Raw genomic sequence first — 23,208 nt, forward strand, 5'->3', positions numbered from 1 at the left:
CTGGTTGTTTGGAGAGGGGCCGATTTCTGTGGAATCCAACTTCCCTACATGAGAAGAGGATTGGGAGAAGAATGGAAGGCCAGAAGCTGAATGCTTAGAATATCCACTTAGTACTGACTGCACTTATTCCCCTGCCTCCCCCGACCTCCCCACCCCACTCCCCAGCCCCAGTCAGCTTTTTAAAAGAAAAGCCACTTGGTATAAATTGAGATATAATTCACTTATATGAAATTCACTCCTTTGAAGTATTCAACAATTTCTGGTATATTCACAAAGTTGTGCAACCCTCACCACTATGTAATTTCTGAGCATTTTCATCCCACCCCCAATAAGCCGCTTTAAGCCTGAGAAATTGGTACCAGATGACCCCTACATCTTTACTTCTAAGTTGCATCAGACCTAGCCTTTTAGTAGTCACTCCCTATTTCCCTTTCCCCCTCAGATACTGGTAACCACTAATTACTTTCTGTCTCTATGGATTTGCCTGTGTTGGACATTTCATATAAATGGAATTATACAATGTGTGGTCTTTTTTGACTGGCTTCTTTCACTTGGCCTAGTGTTTTCAAGGTTCATCCATGGTGTAGAATTGTAGCAGAACTTCATTCTTTTTTTTTTTATGGTTGAGTAATATTTCACCACAATTTGTTTTTTATCCATTCACTTGTTGATGGACACCTGGGTTGTTTCCACCTTTGGCTACTGTGAATAGTGCTGCTATGAACATTGGCATACAAATGTCTACTTGAGGACCAGCTTCCAATTCTCTTGGGTATATACCTAGAAGTGAAATTGCTGGGTCGTATGGTGACTATGTTTAACTTTTTAAGGAATGCTTTCATTTTTGAATCTTTATTCTTCCCAGAGCCAGTGTTGGAGAAACCTGAAGTACAGAAAGAAGAATTACAGGAGCTTGAGGTGGATGTGGTAAGTTTAGGTTTTCCTTGAGACAAATATTCCTCTCCAACAAATGGTGAATCAAAAGACTAGTTGTAGCATGGTGTCTAAGGAATTCTCTTCAGTCTGTCAATTCCTTCTATATCTTCTACTGGTAACCTACTCACCATAGATTCAGTTCACTAAGTAAAGGCCAAAGTTACCTATGCCATCACCCCTCCAGAAGAAGAGGGTTTTAAGTGAGGAACGGATCTCTTAGCTGTCCCTTCCTTGTCTCCCCACCTTGGGTAAAAGGTCGACAAGCTTTATCAATTGTATGAGTGAACTTCTGAACAAATTGAAGAAGCTGTGCAGATATTGTCCTAATTGGATACTAATGTCTTTTTTTTTTTAATCCTCACTCGAGGATGTTTTTATTGATTTTTTTAGAAAGAGAGGGAGAGAGAGAGAGAGAGAGAGAGAGAGAGAGAGAGAGAGAGAGAGAGAGAGAGAGATATCAATTGGTTGCTTCCCTTACATGGAGTGAGCAGGCGAGCCAGCAACCTAGGTAACCAACTGAACCACCTGGCCAATGCTAATTGGATAATCATTTCTAAGACATTCTCTTTTTTCCTTTTTTTCAGTTTTCTCCTTTGGCAAAATAATTTACAGAAGCCACTTCAAGCACTTTTAGAAATTGGCACTAAGTAACGCCTACTCCTTTATTTCCAAGTTGTATCAGAGCCTAGCTATAGATACTTGGGTTAGAAGAATGGAGCGGTGACCTTGAAATTTTTTGTAAATGAGAGAAAAGTAATAACTACTCATTAAAAAAAACATTGGAAGGTACAGAAAAGTAAAACAAAGAAAGGAAAAATAAAAGTCATATTATGACAGCCTAAACACAGTCAGTGTTAATACTTTGGTACGTGTCTTTTCTTTCCGTGTATAGGTTTGTGAGTTTTGTTTTTTTTAAAATGATCCTAGCTCTAGGTTTGGCTCAATGGGTAGAGTGTTGACCCACTATCTGAAAGGGCCTGGTTCGATTACGGTCAAGGGTACATGCCCAGGTTGTGGGCTCAATCCCCAGTGTGGGGCATGCAGGAGGCAGCCGATCAATGATTCTCTCATCATTGATGTTTCTCTCTCTCTCTCCCTCTCCCTTCCTCTCTGAAATCAATAAAAATATATTTTAAAAAATAAATAAAAATAAAAAAAGGATCCTAACTGGCTCTGGCTGGTATTTCTCAATGATTAGAGTGTCAGCCTGTGCACTGAAGGGTTAAGTTCCTGGTCAAGGGTTGCAGATTGGATCCTCAGCCCCGGTCAGGGCACGTGTGGGAGGCAACCGACCAATGTGTCTCTCACATCGATGTTTCTCTCTCTTTCTCTCCTTCTCTCTCTCCCCACTCCTTTTCACTCTCTTAAAAAAAAATCAATGGAGCTTAGCCAGTGTGGCTCAGTGGTTGAGCATTGACCTATGAACCAGGGGGTCACAGTTTGATTCCCAGTCAGGGTGCATGCCCAGGTTGTGGGCTCCATCTCCAGTGAGAGGTGTGCAGGAGGCAGCTGATCAATGATTCTCTCTCATCATTGATGTTTTTTTGTTTGTTTGTTTTGTTGTTGTTAATTCTCACCCGAGGATATTTTTCCATTGATTTTTAGGAAGAGTGGAAGAGAAAGGGAAAGACAGAGAGAAACATTGATGTGAGAGAGACACATTGATTGGTTGCCTCCTGCACGAGCCATGACCAGGGCCTGGGCCAGGGAACAGTCTGCAACCAAGGTACATGCCCTTGACTGGAATTGAACCCAGGACCCTTTTGTCCACTGAGCCAAACGAGTTAGGGCTCATCATTGATGTTTCTGTTCCTTTCTCTCCCTCTCCCTTCCTCTCTGAAATCAATAAAAACATATATTAAAAAATCAATGGGAAAAATATTTTTGGATGAGAATTAACAAAAAATAAAATAATCCTAACTGTACCATATATTATACTTTTTTAAAAAAAATATATTTTATTGATATTTTACAGAGAGGAAGAGAGGGATAGAGAGCTAGAAACATTGATGAGAGAGAATCATCGATCAGCTGCCTCCTGCACACCTCCCACTGGGGATGTGCCTGCAACCAAGGTACATGCCCTTGACCGGAATCGAACCCGGGACCCTTCAGTCCGCAGGCCGACGCTCTATCCACTGAGCCAAACCGGTTTCGGCTATATTATACTTTTTATTACGCTTTTTCACAAAACATTTTATCATTTTTCATGTTATCTATATATATAAAAGCCTAATATGGAAATTGTCCCCACGGGAGTTTGACCGGGATACTGATTGCTTGCTATGATGTGTGCTGACCACCAGGGGGTAGTGCAGAATGAAAGAAGGCCCTGGCTGGCAACTGGAAGGCTCCAATCGGCCCTGATCACAGGCCAGGCCTAGGGACCCTACCTGTGCATGTATTTCATGCACTGGGCCTCTAGTTATAATATACTTTAAAATGTTTTTACTAATTTCAGAGAGCAAGGGAGAGGGAGAGAGAGAGAGAAACATCAATGATGAGAGAGAATCATTGATCAGCTGCCTCCTGCACGCCCCCTACTGGGGACCAAGCCTGAAACCCTGGTATGTGCCCTGACCAGGAATCAAACTGTGACCTCCTGGTTCATAGGTCAACACTCAAACACTGAGTCACATGAGCCTTGCTATAATATAATTTTTGTAAGCACCATTTTATTATTTTTGTTTTTTAAAATGGCAGTATAGTTCTTGATTAGATGTATGTGCCATAGTTAAATCATGACACTTGGACATTTTGCCATTTCTAATTTTTTTGCTCTCATAATAATGTGATGAATATTATAAGTAAAACTAGCACACTTTGAAATACTTAATATTTCCTTCAGATTCCTATGTATGGAATGACTGAATCAAAGAGTAAAGAACATTTCTTTTTTTAAAATATATATTTATTGATTTCAGAGAGGATAGGAACATCAATGATGAGAGAGAATCATTGATTGGCTGCCTCCTCCATCCCCCCTACTGAGGATGGAACCCACAACCTGGGTATGTGCCCTTGACTGGAATTGAGCCCTGGACTCTGCAGACTCTGCAGTCTGCAGGCCACTGGTCTATCCACTGGGCAAAACCGGCCAGGGTAGAACATTTCTAATAATCCTATATAATAAAAGCCTAATATGCTAAGTGTAATATGCTAATGATATGCTAAGGCTGCTCAACCGCTCACTATGACGTGCACTGATCACCAGGGGCCAGATAGCCTACCGGTTGACCAGTCGCTATGATGTGCACTGACCACGAGGGGGCCAATGCTCTGACCAGTAGGTTAGCTTGCTGCTGGGGTTCGGCCAATCGGGACTGAGTGAGATAGGCTGGACACGCCCTGGAGTCCTCCTGTGGTCCCTCCCCGGCTGGCCAACATCCCGCATTCCTCCCTGACCCCGATCGTGTACCAGTGGGGTCCCTCAGCCTGGCCTGTGCTCTTTCACAATCTGGGACCCCTTGGGGATGTTGGAGAGAGGGTTTTGACCTGATCCTGCAGGCCAGGCTGAGGGACACCACTGGTGTACGGATTTGTGCACTGGGCCTCTAGTTTAATACATAATGCCAAGCTGTTTTCCAAATGCATTGCACCTTTTGTCCTCACACTAGTAACAAACCCTTTCCAGGCCTGGGTGTTATCAATTTAGCAAGGATTTTAAAAAAATGATAGGCAGTAAATGATATATCTTTGCCATTTTTATTTGTATTTCTTTGATTTCAACTGAAATTGAACATTTTTTCATATTTTTCTTTGTTATGGCATGCCGTGCCAGTTTACATCCTTTTGTCCATTTATTATCACGGTCTTAGTGTTTTTCTCACTGATTCATCTGTGTCTTAACCATTTAACTGCCACGATATTTTGAATTTAATTAAAAAAGGTCTGCCGCTTGTGTCTACAGACATTTATGGCATACAGGTGATTAATAATATAGGGAAGATTTTAGGTCACTGTCTAAGTTTCCTTGACTTGGAAACTTTATTATTATTATTATTATTATTATTATTATGTTTAAAATATTTTTATTGACTTCAGAGAAGAAGGAAGAGGGGGAGAGAGAGAGAGACATCAATGATGAGAGAGAATCATTGATCAGCTGTCTCCTGCTCGCCCCCTACTGGGGATCAAGCCTGCAACCTGGGCATGTGCCCTTGATGGGATGGAACCTGGGACCCTTCAGTATGCAGGTCGACGCTCCATCCACTGGGCCAAACCAGCTAGGGCTAACCTGGAAACTTTAAATAAAAGAGATGCCCTCTCATATTCCAGGAATATGGGAGAAGGACAGGGTGGCTTCTCAAGTTCACTCCACAATATCTGTATATCTTTGTGTCCTTAATTTATTTAGTAAAGTTCTACAAATTAATTTTTTTCTAGTCATCAATTACAGATTCTTTTTCATCTAATTGATTTGTTCTTTGGTGTTTTCTAGTCTTTTGTCCTCACCTCTTCCTCACTGTTATGCCAATTGACTTTTACCCAGTATTTCATACTTATTTCAGTATTTTGAGGAGGCTACTGCATCATGAAGAAATTGCTCTTGTACCCTTATCCTTTTTCCAGCTTGTCATCTCCATACTTCTAATTGGTTGATTTAGGCTAATGTCCTACATGTTCCCTTAATTTAGTTTGACTTTGAGGTTGAGAGTTGCTTGATAATGTATTTTTACAACCACAGGCATAAATGAAATATCTTGGGAAGAAAAGATCTCAAGGAAGGATAACCTTCTTTGAAATGAAACTAAGAAAACCCTTGGTTTTCCTCTACAGTCCATTCTATCTTTACTTATAGAGGCAAGAGAATCTTACTGTCTTATTTCATCAAAAGCGTGAAACCTATCAGTCAGTTCATTCTCAGCTTTCTCTTCACTATTCTGGTCCTGTCTGACTTCTCTCATTTTCTGTGTCCTCACATGTGATTGTGGATGGGAGAAATGACTCATCCTAACAGCTGTATCTTTTTTGGCTCTCTGCTTTCCTTCTGTAGAAGCCCCTTTTCCTGTCTCGGACTGTGCTGACAGGACTGGCGGATGCCAAATGGACAGTGGAGCATGATGCCATTCTGGAACACTTTGCCCAGGACCCGACAGAGCCCATCCTTACCGTCTTCATTGACCCTTATTTGGGACTGAAGCTAGAAATGGGCATGCCTATACAGGTGGGTACTCTGCTTCCTCAGATTCCACGGTGGTCTTCCAGGGAGCTGAGGGTTCCACGGATCTCTGTCATCTGTGCTCAAGTACTGTTGCCACAGAGAGGAATGAAGCAGGCTTTTGCTTTTGATGATCTCGTGGTCTAGTGGGAAAGACAGACACATAAGAAGTATTTACAAAAGATTATGATGCATGAGCAAAACTTTATAGGAACTTTATGGGAGCAACTAATGTGGCCAGTGGAATGCTGGCAAGGCTTGGTGATGGAGATGATAATTTGAGTTGGGGATGGAGAGTAAGTAGGATTTCATGGAGGCTGGGTAAGAGCTGTGTAAGTAAAGACCACTTTATGTGCAAAGAAAAGAGGAGTTGTGGGAGATGATACTCAGGTTGGGGTTAGCTTGTGAAGGCACTTGTATGTTATGCAAAGAATTTGGCTTCTATCCTAGAGGGACATATCGAAGGCGTCCATGGATTAGATATATAAGTATTTCAACAAGGTGGGGGATACATTAGTGAAGGGTAAACCACAGGTAGGGAGACAGTTAAAAGACATATAGTAAAATGTTAGTGGTAGAATCTGGGTGGTAGGTGTACAGGTCATTATTATAAAATTCTTTTAACTTTGTTATATGCTTGAAAATTTTTGAAATGTTGGAAAAGAAAAAGGCTATTGCTTTGCTGTTATTGCCAGTACACATACAAAAATAACAGTGATAATGAAGATGAGCATGATCCTGTACAATGACACAATTTGTGAAACATATTAAATGTAAACACAGGCTATTGATTTTCCTTATATATTGGCAATAATCAGCTACAAAACATGATGAAAAAATATTTTATTCACAAAAGGGACAAAAATTTGCAAAATATATGTAGTATTTATATGAAAGAAAACACCTTTACTGCAGGCCATTAAAGAAGATTTGGATATGGTGAGGTATACCCTGTTTCTGAGTGGGAATTTTAATATTATATTAAGATCATTCCATCTAAAAATGTACTATTTTAATGCAATCCAATCAAAGTGCCACAGTCCTTAGATACCTTGTGTAAAGGATTTAAAAATATATCCAGAAAAATGCATGAATATTACAAAATGATGAAGGAAAAGTATTGGAGGAGACTTGTAAAAATGAAAATCTTTTATTAAGCTACAGTAATTCAAAACAGTTGTACTGGGGCAGGAATATATATTATATAAGCTACAGTAAAGAAACATAGAAAATACACAATCATATATGTAAGCATTTTCTACAAAAATGGCATTTAAAATCTGTGGGGAAGGATGAATCATTCAATGAATGGAATTGGGAAACATGAAAAACAACATTTTTCCATTAAAAGGTCTACTTAGCTGCCCTGTCAGTGGCTCAGAGGTTGAGCGTCGACCCATGAACCAGGAAGTCACTGGTTCAATTCCTTGTCAGGGTACATGCCTAGGTTGCGGGCTCTATCCCTAATAGAGTGTATGTAGGAGGCAGCTGATCAATGATTCTCTCTCATCATTGATGTTTCTATCTTTCTCCCTCACTTTCTCTGAAATCAATAAAAACATTAAAAAAAAAGAAATAAAAAGATCTCCTTAGCTGAAGGGAGGGGGAAATGTGGAAATATTGGTCAAATAGGACAAGGTTTCTGACACCAAAAACAAAGGCCATAAAAGCAAAAATAAACAAGTGGAACTACATCAAACTGAAAAGCTTCTGCACAGTAAAGAAAAACAGCAATATGAAAAGAAAACCTATGGTAGGAGAAAATATTTGCAAATCATAAATCAGTTAAGAGGTTATTATCCAAAAAATATGAAGAACTCCTATAACTCAATAGTAAAATGACAATCTAAGATATGGGCAGAAGAATTGAAAAGTTTTTCCAAAGAAGGCAAACAAATGGCCAACAGGTACATGAAAAGATGCTCAACATCACTAATCATTTGGAAATGAATATCAAAACCACCATCACCTCACACCTTTTAGAATGGATATAATAAAAAGACAAGAAATAACAAATGTGCATGAAGATGTGAAAAAAGGGAACCCTTATGCATTGTCGTTGGGAATGTAAATTGGTGCAGCCACTATGGAAAATAGTATGAATTTCCTCAAAAAATTTAAAATAGAACTACCATATGATCCAGCGTTCCTCTTTTGAGTATATATGAAGGAAATGAAATCAGTATCTCAAAGTGATATTGGAACCCTCATGTTTATTGTAGCATTCTATATTATAAAGAGGTAATATGCAAATTGACCATAATGTCCTTGCACAAGATGGCCACCCCCATGTGGTCACAAGATGGTCGCCACAAGATGGCCAACAGGGGAGGGCAGTTGTGGACAATCAGGACAGCAGGGAAGGGCAGTTAGGGGTGACCAGGCCAGTAGGGGAGGGAGGGCAGTTGGGGGTGAGCAGGCCTGCACGGGAGGGAGGGCAGTTGGGGGGGACCAGGCCTGCAGGGGAGGGCAGTTGGGGGCAATCGGGTCGGCAGGGGAGCAGTTAGGTGTCGATCAGGCTGGCAGGGGAGTGGTTAGGGGGTGATCAGGCTGGCAGGCAGAAGTGGTTAGGGCAGGGGTGGGCAAACTTTTTGACTCGAGGGCCACAATGGGTTCTTAAACTGGACCGGAGGGCTGGAACAAAAGCATGGATGGAGTGTTTGTGTGAACTAATATAAATTCAAAGTAAAGGAGTGGAAGGGAGAGCAAGAGAACCGGATAGAACAGCCGGATCCGGCCCGCGGGCCGTAGTTTGCCCAAGGCTGGGTTAGGGGCAATCTGACAGGCAGGCAGGCGAGTGGTTGGGAGCCAGCAGTCCCAGACTGTGAGAGGGATGTCTGACTGCTAGTTTAGGCCCGATTCCACAGGATCCGGCAGTCAGACATCCCCCGTGGGGTCCCAGATTGGAGAGGGTGCAGGCTGGGCTGAGGGACACTCCCCCAGTGCACGAATATCATGCACCAGGCCTCTAGTTATTTATAATAGCTAAGACATGGAGAGAGCCTAAGCGAACACTGATGGATGATATATATACTAGTATACTAGAGGCCCAGTGCACAAAATTTGTGCACTTGTCGGGGGGATCCCTCAGCCCAGCCTGTGCCCTATCACAGTTTGGGAGCCCTTGGGGGATGTCCGACTGCTGTGGAGGTGGGAGAGGCTCCCACTGCTGTGCTGTGCTTGCCAACCGTGAGCCTGGCTTCTGGCTGAGCAGTGCTCCCCCTGTGGGAGCTCACTGACCACCAGAGGCAGCTCCTGCATTGAGCATCTTCCCCCTGGTGGTCAGTGTGCATCATAGTGACCAGTTGTTCAGCTGTTTGGTCGATTTGCATATTAGCCTTTTATTATATAGGATTCATACAAGCATACACACACTGGAATATTATTCAGCAACGAGGAAGAAGGAAAATTGTGCCATTTGCAACAATATGGATGGGCCTGAACGGCATTATGCTAAGTGAAATAAGTCAGACAAAGACAAATATATAATCTCATTTAAATGTGGAATCTAGGGGGAAAACCGAACTCATTGAAACAGATTACAGATTGGTAGTTGCCAGAGTCAGGAGGGGGGGAATGGGGAAAATGGGTGAAAATGGTCAATAGTACCAATTTCCAAGTATAAGATAAGTAAGTTTTGGGGATATAATGTATAGCATGGTGCCTATAATTAATAATACTGTATTGTATATTTGAAAGTTAAGCAAATAGATCTTAAAAGTTCTCATAATAAGAAAATTTGTGACTGTGAGATGATGGATGTTAACTAAACTTATGATAGTCATTTTGCAATAAGTTTATATATTAAATCATTATGTTATACACTTAAACTAATGTTATAGGTCAATTATATCAAAATAAAACTGGGGGGAGGGTACAGAGTTTCAAGATCTAGTATACAGCATGGTAACTATGGCTAATAATACTGTATTGTGTACTTGAATTTTGCTAAGAAAGCAAATATTTTCTCTTAATTTTTCTTTTATTTTTAGAGAAAGAGATCAAAACATTGATTTGTTGTTCCACTTATTCATGCATTCATTGGTTGATTCTTGTATGTGCTCTGACTTGGGATCAAACCTGCAACCTTGGCGTATTGGGGATAACGCTCTAACCAACTGAGCTACCTGGCCAGGGCTAAGAGGGCAAATCTTAAGTGTTCTAACCAAAAAAATAAAATATAAAAAAATAAAATGGTAATTATGTGAGATGATGAACATGTTAATTAGCTTGATTGTGGTGATCATTTCACAATGTGTAGACATATCAAAACATCAAGTTGCATACCTTATATGCATACAACTTTTATTTATCAAATATGCCTCAGTATAGCTGAAAAAATATATTTAGCATGTTGAAATACATTCTAAATAGGTCACAGACTTAATTATGTTCTCCTGGGTTAAGATGGCCAATTGAAACATCCTTAAAATTTATTACCATTGAATACTTGATAAATAGAGCAAAAAGTAAAATCAGAAAAGATAAAAAACCCACAGAAAAAAGAAAAAAACCACCCAAAGAACCCTCTTTTAAAAAAACAAAAATGGCCAAAACCGGTTTGGCTCAGTGGATAGAGCGTCAGCCTGCGGACTGAAAGGTCCCAGGTTCGATTCCGGTCAAGGGCATGTAACTTGGTTGCGGGCACATCCCCAGTGGGAGGTGTGCAGGAGGCAGCTGATCGATGTTTCTCTCTCATCGATGTTTCTGACTATCTATCCCTCTTCCTTCCTCTCTGTAAAAAATCAATAAAATATATTAAAAAAAAATAAATAAAAAAAAAATAAAAAAACAAAAATGATGTCATCAACAAAAACTTAGTTCATTAAGAAATAAACCAAATAAAGAACTCAGGAATAGAGAATCTATGAACATTCAGTTCATTTAAGTAAAGAACTAATACTAAATAAGCATGGGAATTATGGTTATGCTATAAAATGTGAATGTTATCAACTTGGACAAGGTAAAAATAATACTGTAACAAAAATTGCAAAGTGGTGAGAAAATGAGAGGGAGTATGAGAATGTCAATGTTCTTATCTTTCAAAGCATAAGTCAATAGAATTTAAAATAGAAAGATAGTGAGAAAACTAAACTATTTTTTATAATCTCTCATAACCTTAGTAAGAGGTCTTTTATGAAGAAATCTCTCTTATAGGTAAAGAAAGACTTATCTAAAGATGATCAGTTCCTTTATTATATTCACATTATTAAATTAAATTTAATACCTTTAAAAGTAACATGATCCTATTTTGAAATAACTATTTTATTTTTCTATGTTATATACCTATAGGAAGATGTTTGGAATACTGCTTGTTCCCAGTGTTAACAGCATTGTCTGGGTGGTGGAATTTCAGATGACATTTTAATTTTAAGCATTGTTTAACTTTATGCATTATTTCAGTTATTTATAATTAACAAATTACTTAACAAAAATAATAGTAGTTGAGCTTTTTAAAAAATAGACACAGAACCCTGGCTGGTGTGGCTCAGTGGTTGAAGTGTTGGTCCTTGCACCGAAGGGTTGAAGGGTTGCAGGTTTGTTCCCGGGTCTCCAGTCCTGGCAAGTGTGGGAGGCAAACAATCAATATGTCTCTCTCACATCGGCGTGTCTCTCTCACATCGGCGTTTCTCTCTCTCTCTCTCTCTTCTCCAAACCCCTCCCTTCCACTCTCTAAAAATCAATAGAAAAAATACCTTCTGGTGAAGATTAAAAAATAAATAAACAGCAACTTTACTGTTTAACAAAAAGACACAAAATGTCAAACTTTAATTCTGAGTAGTGGGAAGATGGGTAATTATTAATTTCTCATTTATGCTTTATTTTCAGTTTTACAACTTAAATTGTGCCTGGCCTAGTAACTCAGTTGGTCAGAGTGTCATCCCCATACACCAAGGTTGCGGGTTTGATCTCTGGTCAGGACACATACAAGAAGCAACAAAAGAATGCATAAATAAGTGGAACAACAAATTGATGCTTCCCTCTCCTTTCCTCTCAAATCAGTTAAAATTAAAAAATATTAAATTATGAAGAGTAGTTAAGAAAACACTAAAGGGGGAAAAAAAGGTAAATCTGATCTTCAGGTGGAAATGAACTTTCTAAGCATGTAGAAGTCAGAAACTTTAAAAAGTTTTGACTACATGAAAGTTATAAATTTCTAAATGCAAACAACAAAAAAGACTCATCATAAACAAAATTGAAGGATAAGTGAAAAATTATCAGAAAAGTGTATGTAACGGAAATGGAAAATCCTAGACAATTGTCTATTTCTTCCAGTCTTTTTCCTTTCTGCTTTTCCTATATCTGAAAGTGCTTTATTTATTCTATTCTTTTCATTCCATCTATCGATCTGTCCATCCATCCATCCAACATTTATTGAGCAACTAATATGAACTAGTCACTCTGGTAGGTTCTGGAGCCAAGTTGGACATACTATACAGTCCCTATCCTCAAAGTATGCTCTCTGCATTTCCTCCCTACATCTCTGGGTGTGGACTCTATTATGTCCCTAAAAATATAATGTAAGTGTCACGAGCACCTCATGACACTTACATTTAGAGAAGGGCCAGGATGTGCTAAGGAAACATTACTAAGAACTCAACCAGGCTTTCATGACTGGAACCTCAGATTCCTTTGGGCATCAGGCTGGGCCTGGTGACTGAAGTCTGATCTTTCACTGTCTTTCATGCAGACCCAGAACCAAATTGTGTACTTCATTCGCCAAGCACCGGTTTCCATCACTCCACAGAACTTTGAGACGACTGTGCAGTTTGGGACAGTGCGGGGTGCCTACATCCCAGCCCTGCTTCGCCTCCTCAGTGGTGTCTATGCCCCTCAGATCTTTACAAACACCAGCTGGCCTGAGAGCATTAGAAATCATTTTGCTTCTCATCTGCACAGGTTCTTGGCCTGCCTGACAGGTGAGCAGAAAGGCTTGAGTGCCTAATGCCCCACCAACAGTAGAGCTGATGAGGCAGGTCAGAGAGTCATCCTGAGCACCTATGTTGCTTGGCACAGAGTAGGTACTCAGTATGTGTTTGTTGAATGAGTGAAACCAGCTACAGAATGTGTCTTCCAATCCATATACAGATTTCTGCTGTAGAATGGTTAGCCAGACCTGCTCAAACTTACAATTGGAAATTTCCAAGAGTACCTGTGGGGTAGGGGGAAATGTAGATGCTGTGGGGGCAAAGAGGGTGTGCAAATATAGAAGAGAGTGTTGAGGGCATGGATCTTTGACCTTGTTTTATGACAATCTCTTATTATACCTCAGTGAAGTTTTCTTCTTATACCTCAGTGAAGTTTTCTTCTTGCCTTCTGTTATTTTTTCCTTGAGATATATAGATATCAGTTTCTTCTGCCTGCTCTCCTGAAATGCATGTATACTTCTTGGGCCCCAGATCATCAAACAGGATTGGAACTGGGTGACATAAACTCACTCCTGTTTGTGAAGTTCTATGGTCTTATCCTTTCCGTAGATACTCGGTACAAACTGGAGGGGCACACTGTTCTCTACATCCCCGCAGAGGCCATGAACATGAAGCCTGAGGTGGTGTTTAGGGACAAAGAGCTGGTGCAGCGGCTAGAGAGTGAGTGGCTGGCATTGCCAGCATGTTGGGGACCCTAGGGGGAGGAAAGGGGGCAGTCCAGATGGTGAGAAAGGAGTTGGGTTTGGAGGGCTTTGCAGGGGGCAGGGGGGAGGACATAACTGGGAGCAGTGTAAATCAATGAAGAGATTTTGTATTCTCCCCTGAAGCCTCCATGATCCACTGGACCCGGCAGATAAAGGAGGTGCTCAGCGCCCAGGAGACTGTGGAGACAGGAGAAAACCTAGGTCCCTTGGAGGAGATTGAGTTCTGGCGCAACCGATGCATGGATCTGTCTGGCATCAGTTCACAGCTGGTGAAGGAGGGAGTGAAACACATCGAGTCCATTCTGCACCTTGCCAAGTCATCCTACTTGACACCCTTTATGAAACTGGCCCAGCAGATCCAGGTTTGTGGGTGGATCAAAGGATGGAGGCTTAGCAGAAAGTAGACAGTGCTTGGGACAATATAGGGTGCTAAGATGAGGGAGCCATTGTAATCATCCACAATAAAGGTAGACCAACCCAGTGTTTGGACTTGTATTTGTGGGAGAGTATAAAAGTAGTAGAACAAAAGGATGGTCCCAAAGAGCTTGTAGTTTAGTTAAGGAGACAACTAGTTAATCAACAAAAATACATTGAGTACCCTCTATGAACCCAACCCCTACAATCCAGTCGAGAACATAAGACTTACACAAAATAGGATTACTAGGTAACATATGGCTCAGCCAAGAGAGCTATAAGATAAACACTTAAAACTAAATTTAATATAGTGTGGCAAGCTGATTATGTGAGCACTGGGGACACAGAAGATCAACGTAATCTGTAGAATATGGAGATAGAAGACTTCTTCCCCTAGGTGGAATTTTAAGCTAGGTATTAAGGGAATTGAGCCACAGCCAGGTGGAGAAGTCTAAAATCCTGGTTGAGAACAGGGCAGTGAGGGGAACTATGGTAAAAACTATGGGGATAAATGGGAGTGATGTCTGGTTAGTTGATCAACAGCTATTATCTACTTTGTGCAGAGTGCTGAGTTTAACTGGAGAAACTAGAGGAATAGACAAAAAGCCCAAGTTTGGGTAACTCTCTGTCCAGTGGGCAAGAAGAGACTCACACATGAGCAAAGACCTAAAATACTTTTGTAGAAACTGGTAAATGAATAAAAGTCAATATTGGACCCAAGGGCTGCAGAGACCTGAAATGATTAGTACCAGGGTTGGGTTAATTGGAAATGCTTCTCAGTGAAGGCAAGTCAGGATGGGGTTCAGATGGATAAAAGTGCTTGCTTTCAACCAGTTCTTTCCCGTGGATAAGTCTACTTCTGGTTTCTCTGTCCTATCAGGATGGCTCTTGTCAAGCACAGTCAAACCTGACTTTTTTGTCAATCCTGAAGGAACCTTACCAGGAATTGGCCTTCATGCGGCCTAAGGACATCTCTAATAAACTTCCTAAGTTGATCAGTCTCATCCGAATTATCTGGGTCAACTCTCCCCACTACAACACTCGGGAGAGACTGACCTCCCTCTTCCGAAAGGTATGTGTCTTCAGATTTCCTGAAGGAGGTGGAATTCCTTTAACAGAAGATCTATGGTGAAGAGACAGTAACGACCACCCTTCAGGTCAGGGACCAAAGGCTTATGCCTGCGTCATCAATGGTAGTGATGCTCTTAGAGTTAGGGCCTAGGCTGGACATTTTGCTTCCATATAGAAGCAGCCTAGGTGGTAAGAGGAGCTTTGAGAAGAGGAGTTGATGGAGAAGAGGAGAGGGAGGCAGGAAGGACAGACTCCCAGGCTGAGTTTACAGGAGGGGAAGACCCTCTTCTTCCCATTTCCAAAGACAGAAGTTGCTGTGGGCGAGAGGTAGGTTTAGGAAGGAACACTGGCTTTTGAGGAGCAGGACCTGGCACATTTTATCTGGGGTGACAGAACTGAAGTGTGGGAAAATGCTGAATGCTGGCTAGGCAGTGCAGCTGTGAGGTGGGCTGAGGCAGGGAGGAGGGTGAAACCAGAGGGGCTGTTCACCAGCAGTGGAGGACTTAGGCAAGATGGGTCAAATCAGGAAGTAGGAGGCTGAGACGTGAGGCACATCAGGGAGATTCAGAGAAGGGAGTGGGTGCAACTAAATCTGTGAACTGAGGCCGTTGGGACTCCTTCTGCAGATGAGCAATGAGATCATCCGCTTATGCTGTCATGCCATCTCCCTGGACCGAATCTTTGAGGGATATGTCTCTTCTAGCAAGGAGGACCTACAAGGCTGCATTTCCTGTTGTCATGCCTGGAAAGACCATTACCTGCGGGCTGTGCAAATGCATACCCAGTACGATGTGTCTCCTCTAACATTCTGTATATTCCCCCCTTCATTCCTGTAGAGCAACCTTTTTTTCTCCCAAGGGCCTTTAAGATACTTATAATATCATTTACTAATATCATTAATTAAAATCAATTTATGTTGCTGTGAAAACAACTCCTAGATTTATTGAATTTTGAGTCCTGCCTACGGTTGCCTTGGCAGGGCCAGATCAAATGATTCCTTGGGCCTTATACAGCCCGCCGGCTGGACGTTCTCCACTCCTGCTGTAGAGAGTAGATTCTGACTTCTTTCACTTGCACTTATTTTTTTAAGTCTATGGATTATATTTCTCTAGACCTGTGAGTTTCTACACGGATCCAGGTTTTCTCTCTGGATACAGATATTCTGGCCCCTAAGCCTAGGTTTTTTCTCCACTCTAGTCACCTCTTCTCCCTGATTCCAAAAGTCCTTCCTGGCCTTTTCCTCCTTTCTTGGCCCTAAAGTCTGAAATTCCATTATGTATGCACCCTTTCCTAGAACTGAGGCACTTTGTCCCCTCTTTATTAATTCTCACCTTGCATTTTCTCTCTCAGGGTTCAGGAAAGTTGCTTCTTGGGGTCTCATTTCTAAGTCTCCCCCTGAACCCAGGAACCCAGTTCTAGCTTTGCATAGGCAAGTTGGTATCTAGTGTTCCTGCTTTTTGATTTGGTCCATCTCTCTCCTAACACAGGTTCTCCAATCGGGGCTGGGTCCTAGACCAGACCAGCATATTTGCTCAGGTTGATGCTTTTGTGCAACGCTGCAAGGACCTTATTGAGGTGGGAAGACTATGAGGGGAGGAGAATCAAAGCTAAGAGCAGACACTCCAGAATTCCCATCCAGAAGTTGGGGAGCTGGGGAAGATGCTAAACATAGAACTTAACCTCTTTGCCTCCTCCTGCGTCCCTGTGTGCCCTACCACCACCCCATCCTTTTATATTTTTGCCTGCTATCACTGCCTTAGTATCTCATATTCCATTCTGCAGCTGAAATCCATCCTACTAGACCCTTTCATCTGGTTGATCCTCCTTAGTTTTTAGACATTTTAAGCTAAATCAAAGGGTACAGGACTTACAAGTTCAGAAAGGAGAGCAGGAATTCTCATGTTGACTTCTTTTTAGGTATGTGACTGTCAGTACCATTTTGCCCGCTGGGAGGATGGCAAGCAAGGTCCCCTTCCTTGCTTCTTTGGTGTCCAAGGGCCCCAGATAACACGGAACTTGCTTGAGATTGAGGATATTTTTTATAAAAATCTGCATATGTTGCGAGCTGTTCGCGGGGGCATCCTGGATGTCAAGAACACTTCTTGGCATGAAGACTACAATCGGTGAGAGAACCACAGGCTGACTCTGCACAGAGAAGGAAAGGGAGGCCAGGGGAGCCAAGATTAAGAGGAGTGGTGAGAGTGTACAAAGGAAAGTGTGAAGGTGACAGATCAGGGAAAGGAAGCCAGGATTGAACGCAAGGAAGGAGTGTTGGCTGAGATGAAAGGTTCCAGAGTTAGCCTTTTGGGGCTTGTAGCCCAGTTCCGCCGCATGCTAGATATGCGACTGGGCAAGTCACTCTACCAGTTAGAGCCTCTGTTCCCTCGTCGATGAACTAAGGTTAATGATAGAACCTATCTCATTGCCTTGTTTTAAGGAATAAGTCGATTAATGCATGTAAAGCACTTAGTACATAACACAGGATTCTTACTCAGGGGGTGTACTTGGGGGCAGGCAAAGGCACCCACCTTTCAACATGCCTCTCTGATGATGCAGTTTCCGTGCTGGAGTCAAGGACCTGGAGGTGATGACCCAGAACTTGATCACCTCTGCCTTCGAGTTAGTTCGAGACGTAGAGCATGGAGTGCTGCTGCTGGATACCTTCCACAGGCTGGCAACCCGTGAGGTGTCACTGCCCTGCCTGCTTCCTCCACCCCTAGTTGTCTTATGCTTTCCATCAGTTCCTCATGAGCCTTCCAGACAGCACCCCACCTCCATTCATGCTCTTTCCCGTGTCCTAAATTGCAATTGTCTCTTTTCTTCCTTCTGTGCCCCTGGTTTCCAGATCATTAAGGAGTGTGACCCCCACAGCAGGATGTAGCTTTCCTCTAGGATGGGTAACTGGAGGAACCCATATCCCCAGGACATATTGTCAACTTCTATCTCTTCTCCGTTAGGCTATCAAGCGAACATATGACAAGAAGGCAGTGGATCTCTACATGTTGTTTAATAGTGAACTGGCCCTCGTGAACCGTGAACTGAACAAGAAATGGCCATATCTGGAGCCCTACATGGCCCAGTATTCTGGACAGGCAACCTGGGTGCGGATCCTGCGGCGTCGCATCGACAGGGTCATGAATGTAAGTGCCTGAACTTTGCTAAAACGTGTCCTCACGTTTGCAGGTAGAGTTTGCAGGCCGTGCCACATACTGGGAGGGACCTGTCCAGAAATTCCCTAGAGAGTTTTCATGACCAGAGACTAAGTCTACCCAGGGGAGTGGCAGATGCAGCTCCATGTGACGCAGACCATGGCCTTGGATTTGCAGCAATGGTGAGTCTGGTTGGTAGAACATGGGCATTTCTATCAAGGTGGAGAGGAGGAATGGGGCCAGCATCGGAGAAGCTGGGCCACCAGAAGAGTAATACGACCTCAAAATCCAGAGAACTGGATAGGTGAGACGCTTAAAGGGCCTGCCTGTCTCCCTAGAAGAATAGGCACAAAGAAACAGAAAAAAAATAAAACTTAAACTTTTGGGGAATATAAGGCTGAAGCTATCTACCTGCCATCATCTAATTGATTCTGGGAGAGAATAAGGCAGCTTACAGACAATTGGAAGCTTCTTAAGAAGTAGTGGGCTCAGGAGAAAACCAAGATGGTGGCATAGGTAAACACCTGAACTGCTGCCTGGCACAACAAGTTCAAAACTACAACTAAAAGACAGAACGGACATCATCCAGAACCACAGGAAGGTTGGCTGAGTGGAAATTTTACAACTAGAAGGAAAGAGAAAAGCACACAAAGACTCAGGGGAGCTGCGGAAGAAAAAGCAGAGGTACGGAGGCGTGCGCTCGCAGAGGGGGCTGGCAACTGAGTACACTGTTGTCTTTTTCAAGCGGGAGGGAGACAAAAGCTCCCAACTGCTCTGAACTCCAGTTCCGGGCGAGACTCTGGGGACCCAGACTCATATGGGGAGAAACTGGACTGTCTGGCAGCGGGCGGAACTCGAGGGCGGCTTTCTCTCAGAGGTGCTTGCAGCAATTACCGAGAGACACTGAGACCCGGGTGCCTCTTAGAGCAGGGCTGACGGGAAGCCATTGCTGTTTGCTCCACCCTGAGATTCCACCCCATCCAAGCTGTTCACAGAGGCTTTTGCATAAGAATGGCCTGGTCCTTTGAAAACTAAACTTACCTAACTAACTGCAGCTGAGTCAATGAGACCCAGAACATCCAAAAGAAGGCCCAAGGTCCTGCAGCAGCTTGCATTGTTTCACAGCTGGGCCTCATCTGGGCACCTCCAAAACCCAAAGAAAGAAGAGGAATCTGTAGATCTCTTTGCAGCTCCTTCTGGGTGGTCTCAGGCAGAGGCTAAATTAGCACCTCCTTGGAGATCCAAGAGCCAGTGTACCCAGGGGTCAGAGTAGGACCATCCAGATTACAACTCCTCAGATCCTAAGGGACACAGTCAGGGGGCAGACTCAGTGAGCACCAAAGCCCCACTGAAGTAAGTCTTGCCTCATAAGGGTGTCTCCAGCACAGAAGTTCTCCCATCGTAGACACAGCTGATTCTCACAGCCAATTGGCCTGGAGGTCAATTCCTCCCAATGAAACCAATAACAATCAAGGCTTAACTACAACAAGACTGTGCACACAGCCCACAAAGGGGTGCACCAAGAGGGTCCACCTCAGGTAACTGGGGAGGCTGAGCCACTGGGCCCTATAGGACACCTAGCACACAAAGCCACTCTATCAACTCAGGGAAGCAGCAAAAATGCGGAGACAAAGAAACAGATCACAAATGAAAGAAATGGAGGAAAACAAACGACTGGATATAGAGTTCAAAACCACGGTTATGAGGTTTTTCAAGAATTTTCTAGAAAAGGCCAATAAATTTAGTGAGACTCTCGAGGATATGAAAAAGGACCAACTAGAAATTAAGCATACACTGACTGAAATAAAAAATAATATATAGAGATCCAACAGCAGACTAGAGGATCGCAAGAATCAAGTCAAAGACTTGAAATACAAAGAAGCAAAAAACACCCAACCGGAAAAGCAAAAAGCAAAAAGAATCCAAAAATATGAAGATAGTGTAAGGAGCCTCTGGGACAACTTCAAGCGTACCAACATCCGAATTATAGGGGTGCCAGAAGAAGAGAGAGAGCAAGATACTGAAAACCTACTTGAAGAAATAATGACAGAAAACTCACCCCACCTGGTGAAAGAAATAGACTTACAAGTCCAAGAAGTGCACAGAACCCCAAACAAAAGGAATTCAAAGAGGACCACACCAAGACACATCATAATTAAAATGCCAAGAGCAAAAGACAAAGAGAGAATATTAAAAGCAGCAAGAGAAAAACAGTTAGTTACCTACAAGGGAGCACCCATACGATTGTCAGCTGATTTCTCAACAGAAACTATGCAGGCCAGATGGGAGTGGCAAGAAATATTCAAAGTGATGAACAGCAAGAACCTACAACCAAGATTACTCTACCCAGCAAAGCTATCATTCAGAATTGAAGGTCAGATAAAAAGCTTCACAGATAAGAAAAAGCTAAAGGAGTTCATTACCGCCAAACCAGTATTATATGAAATGCTGAAAGGTATTCTTTAAGAAGAGGAAGAAGAAGAAAAAGGTAAAGATAAAAATTATGAACAACAAATACATATCTATCAACAAGTGAATCTAAAAATCAAGTGAATAAAAAATCTGATGAGCAGAATAAACTGGTGAATATAATAGAATCAGGGGCATAGAAAGGGAGTGGACTGACAATCCTCAGGGGTAAAGGGGTGTGAGGGGTGCGGGAAGAGACTGGACAAAAATTGTACACCTATGGATGAGGACAGTGGGGGGGGTAAGGGTAGAGGGTGGGGTGGGAACTGGGTGGAGGGGAGCTATGAGGGGGAAAAAGCAGAACAATTGTAATAATCTGAACAATAAATATTTATTGAAATGAAAAAAAAAAAAGTAGTGAGCTCAGACTACAGTGAGGAAGGTCACTTAACTGGTTTTCAGTCTGGTACCTCTTAAATCCTTCACCTCCTGTAATTTATTTTCTTTCCCCAGCTTTTAAAATATATGTATTTTTATTGATTTCAGAGAGGAAGGGAGAGAGAGAGAGAGAGATAGAAACATCAATGATGAGAGAGAATTATTGATCAGCTGCCTCATGCTTGCCTCCTACTGGGGATTGAGCCCGCAACTCGGGCATGTGCCCTTGACCAAAATTGAACCTGAGACCCTTCAGTCTGCAGGCCGACACTCTATCCACTGAGCCAAACCAGCTAGGGTCCAACTTTCTTCTTGAACTAAATCTTTGTGCTTCTATTTCTTTATTTTGATTCCATTTCTTTATGGTGCCTTGGTCTCTTTTCACTCTTTTTTTGGCTCCACCTTCCCTCTAAATAAGCAATTTTTAACCTTCTTTATCTCATGCCACACATAAACTAATTATTAAAATTCTGCAGAACACACAAAAATGTATTTTTTGACTATCTGCCAAAAAAAGTACAATTTTGATTTATTCACATTGGATGATTATTGTTGTATTGGCTGTTGTCATTTTTTAAAAATATGGAACGCTTCACGAATTTGCGTGTCATCCTTGCACAGGGGCTATGCTAATCTTCTCTGTATCATTCCAATTTTAGTATACGTGCTGCCGAAGTGAACACGGCTGTTGTCATTTTTAAATTTGACAATCTAAGGGAAAAGAGGCCAGTGCCCCTGACTACTAGTCAGGTATTGCATGTTTTAAAAATTCTTGTAGCACAGCAGCATGCTGAAGAACACTGGTTGAAAATTGCTGGACTAAGTAGTTAAAATCAGTCTCTGTAGCAAGCCTCACACATATTGCTGGGGTGTGTGTGTATGTGGTCTAAGGGAGATGGTCATATGGAGGGATGTGGTAAGTAAACCATTCGTGTTCTTCCTCAGTGTCTTTCTAGTGCTCATTTCCTGCCCCACATTGGGACTGGAGAGGAGAGTGTACATACCTATCAGCAGATGGTTCAGGCCATTGATGAACTGGTTCGAAAAACCTTCCAAGACTGGACAGCAACCCTGGACAAGGACTGCATTCGGCGGCTGGATACACCATTGTTACGCATCAGCCAGGAGAAGGCGGGCATGTTGGATGTCAACTTTGACAAGTAAAGACCCACTCCATTCCTTCTCCCTTTATCTGACTCCTTCTACCTATTCTGTCTCTGGTGCCATTCCCTTCCCCAGTTCTCCCAGGAGTTTAACGCCTATCTCTTGGTGTTCTCTCCATCCTCTCTAACTCTCTCTTATACTGAAATATGTTTCCTATCACTTCCTAATTTTAATTTTATAATTTATCTTTAAAAGAAATGGTTAAAAAAAAGAAACCCTACTGACCTACTAAACCAGTGATGTAGGTGCTCTGCCACTAGATGGCCATGGTGGCTCAGCTAAATCGCCCAAACCAGGAGCCATGGAGTGGGCTTTCCTGAGAATTGATGGGGCTCTGGAGTATGCCTTCTCCTACTAGCTTTATAACTGTGACTTTTTCACATAATTATTTAAAATGTAATTAATTCATTTACTAGTTATTTAACAATATATAGTGAGTGCCTTCCATGTGCTAGGAACCAAGATAGGCACAGGACGTTTATATAATGGGGAACTCCCTGCCTTCTGTCTCCCTGTGAGTGAATAGTTATATCTACTCTTGGAGCGGTGCTTCCTTTCCAAATAAGGTGCAGGAGAGAAAAATAAAGAAGGAGCTATGTGAGGCATCTGTGTACAGAGATTACAAACCTTCTGGTGACAGTTTTTTCCTTATCTGAAGGAAATGACTTTTTACTTGATTGGTTTTGGTTCCCTCTTGTCATCAGCTAAGCCCTATAATAAGAGGTATTTCACACATTTCTAGGCTGTTGCTACTAGCATTGGCTTTAACTCATAGAATGTATTTATCTGTTGGGCAAATTTAGAAGGGGTTTTGCCAGAGAAGGCCTGTGTAG

At 42.2% G+C, this 23,208-nt stretch overlaps 1 protein-coding gene across 1 annotated transcript in view; it reads left to right on the forward strand.

Annotated features, from left to right (window-relative positions):
* The window catches only part of DNAH2 (dynein axonemal heavy chain 2), a gene marked incomplete at its 5' end in the record, with an annotated part of 112,796 nt that overhangs the window by 3,565 nt on the left and 86,023 nt on the right, over positions 1-23,208 (forward strand). Inside the window, 13 exons of the mRNA XM_080677382.1 lie at positions 443-448; positions 866-927; positions 5,933-6,103; positions 12,789-13,017; positions 13,576-13,686; positions 13,854-14,092; positions 15,025-15,216; positions 15,842-15,999; positions 16,703-16,790; positions 17,133-17,338; positions 17,772-17,901; positions 18,173-18,355; positions 22,157-22,371. Coding sequence (XP_080533508.1) covers positions 443-448; positions 866-927; positions 5,933-6,103; positions 12,789-13,017; positions 13,576-13,686; positions 13,854-14,092; positions 15,025-15,216; positions 15,842-15,999; positions 16,703-16,790; positions 17,133-17,338; positions 17,772-17,901; positions 18,173-18,355; positions 22,157-22,371 — 1,990 coding nt within the window. The remainder of the gene's footprint in view (positions 1-442; positions 449-865; positions 928-5,932; positions 6,104-12,788; positions 13,018-13,575; positions 13,687-13,853; positions 14,093-15,024; positions 15,217-15,841; positions 16,000-16,702; positions 16,791-17,132; positions 17,339-17,771; positions 17,902-18,172; positions 18,356-22,156; positions 22,372-23,208) is intronic.

The sequence above is a fragment of the Plecotus auritus genome, assembly GCF_963455305.1.
Source record: "Plecotus auritus genome assembly, chromosome: 7".
In the NCBI taxonomy this organism is placed as follows: domain Eukaryota; kingdom Metazoa; phylum Chordata; class Mammalia; order Chiroptera; family Vespertilionidae; genus Plecotus; species Plecotus auritus.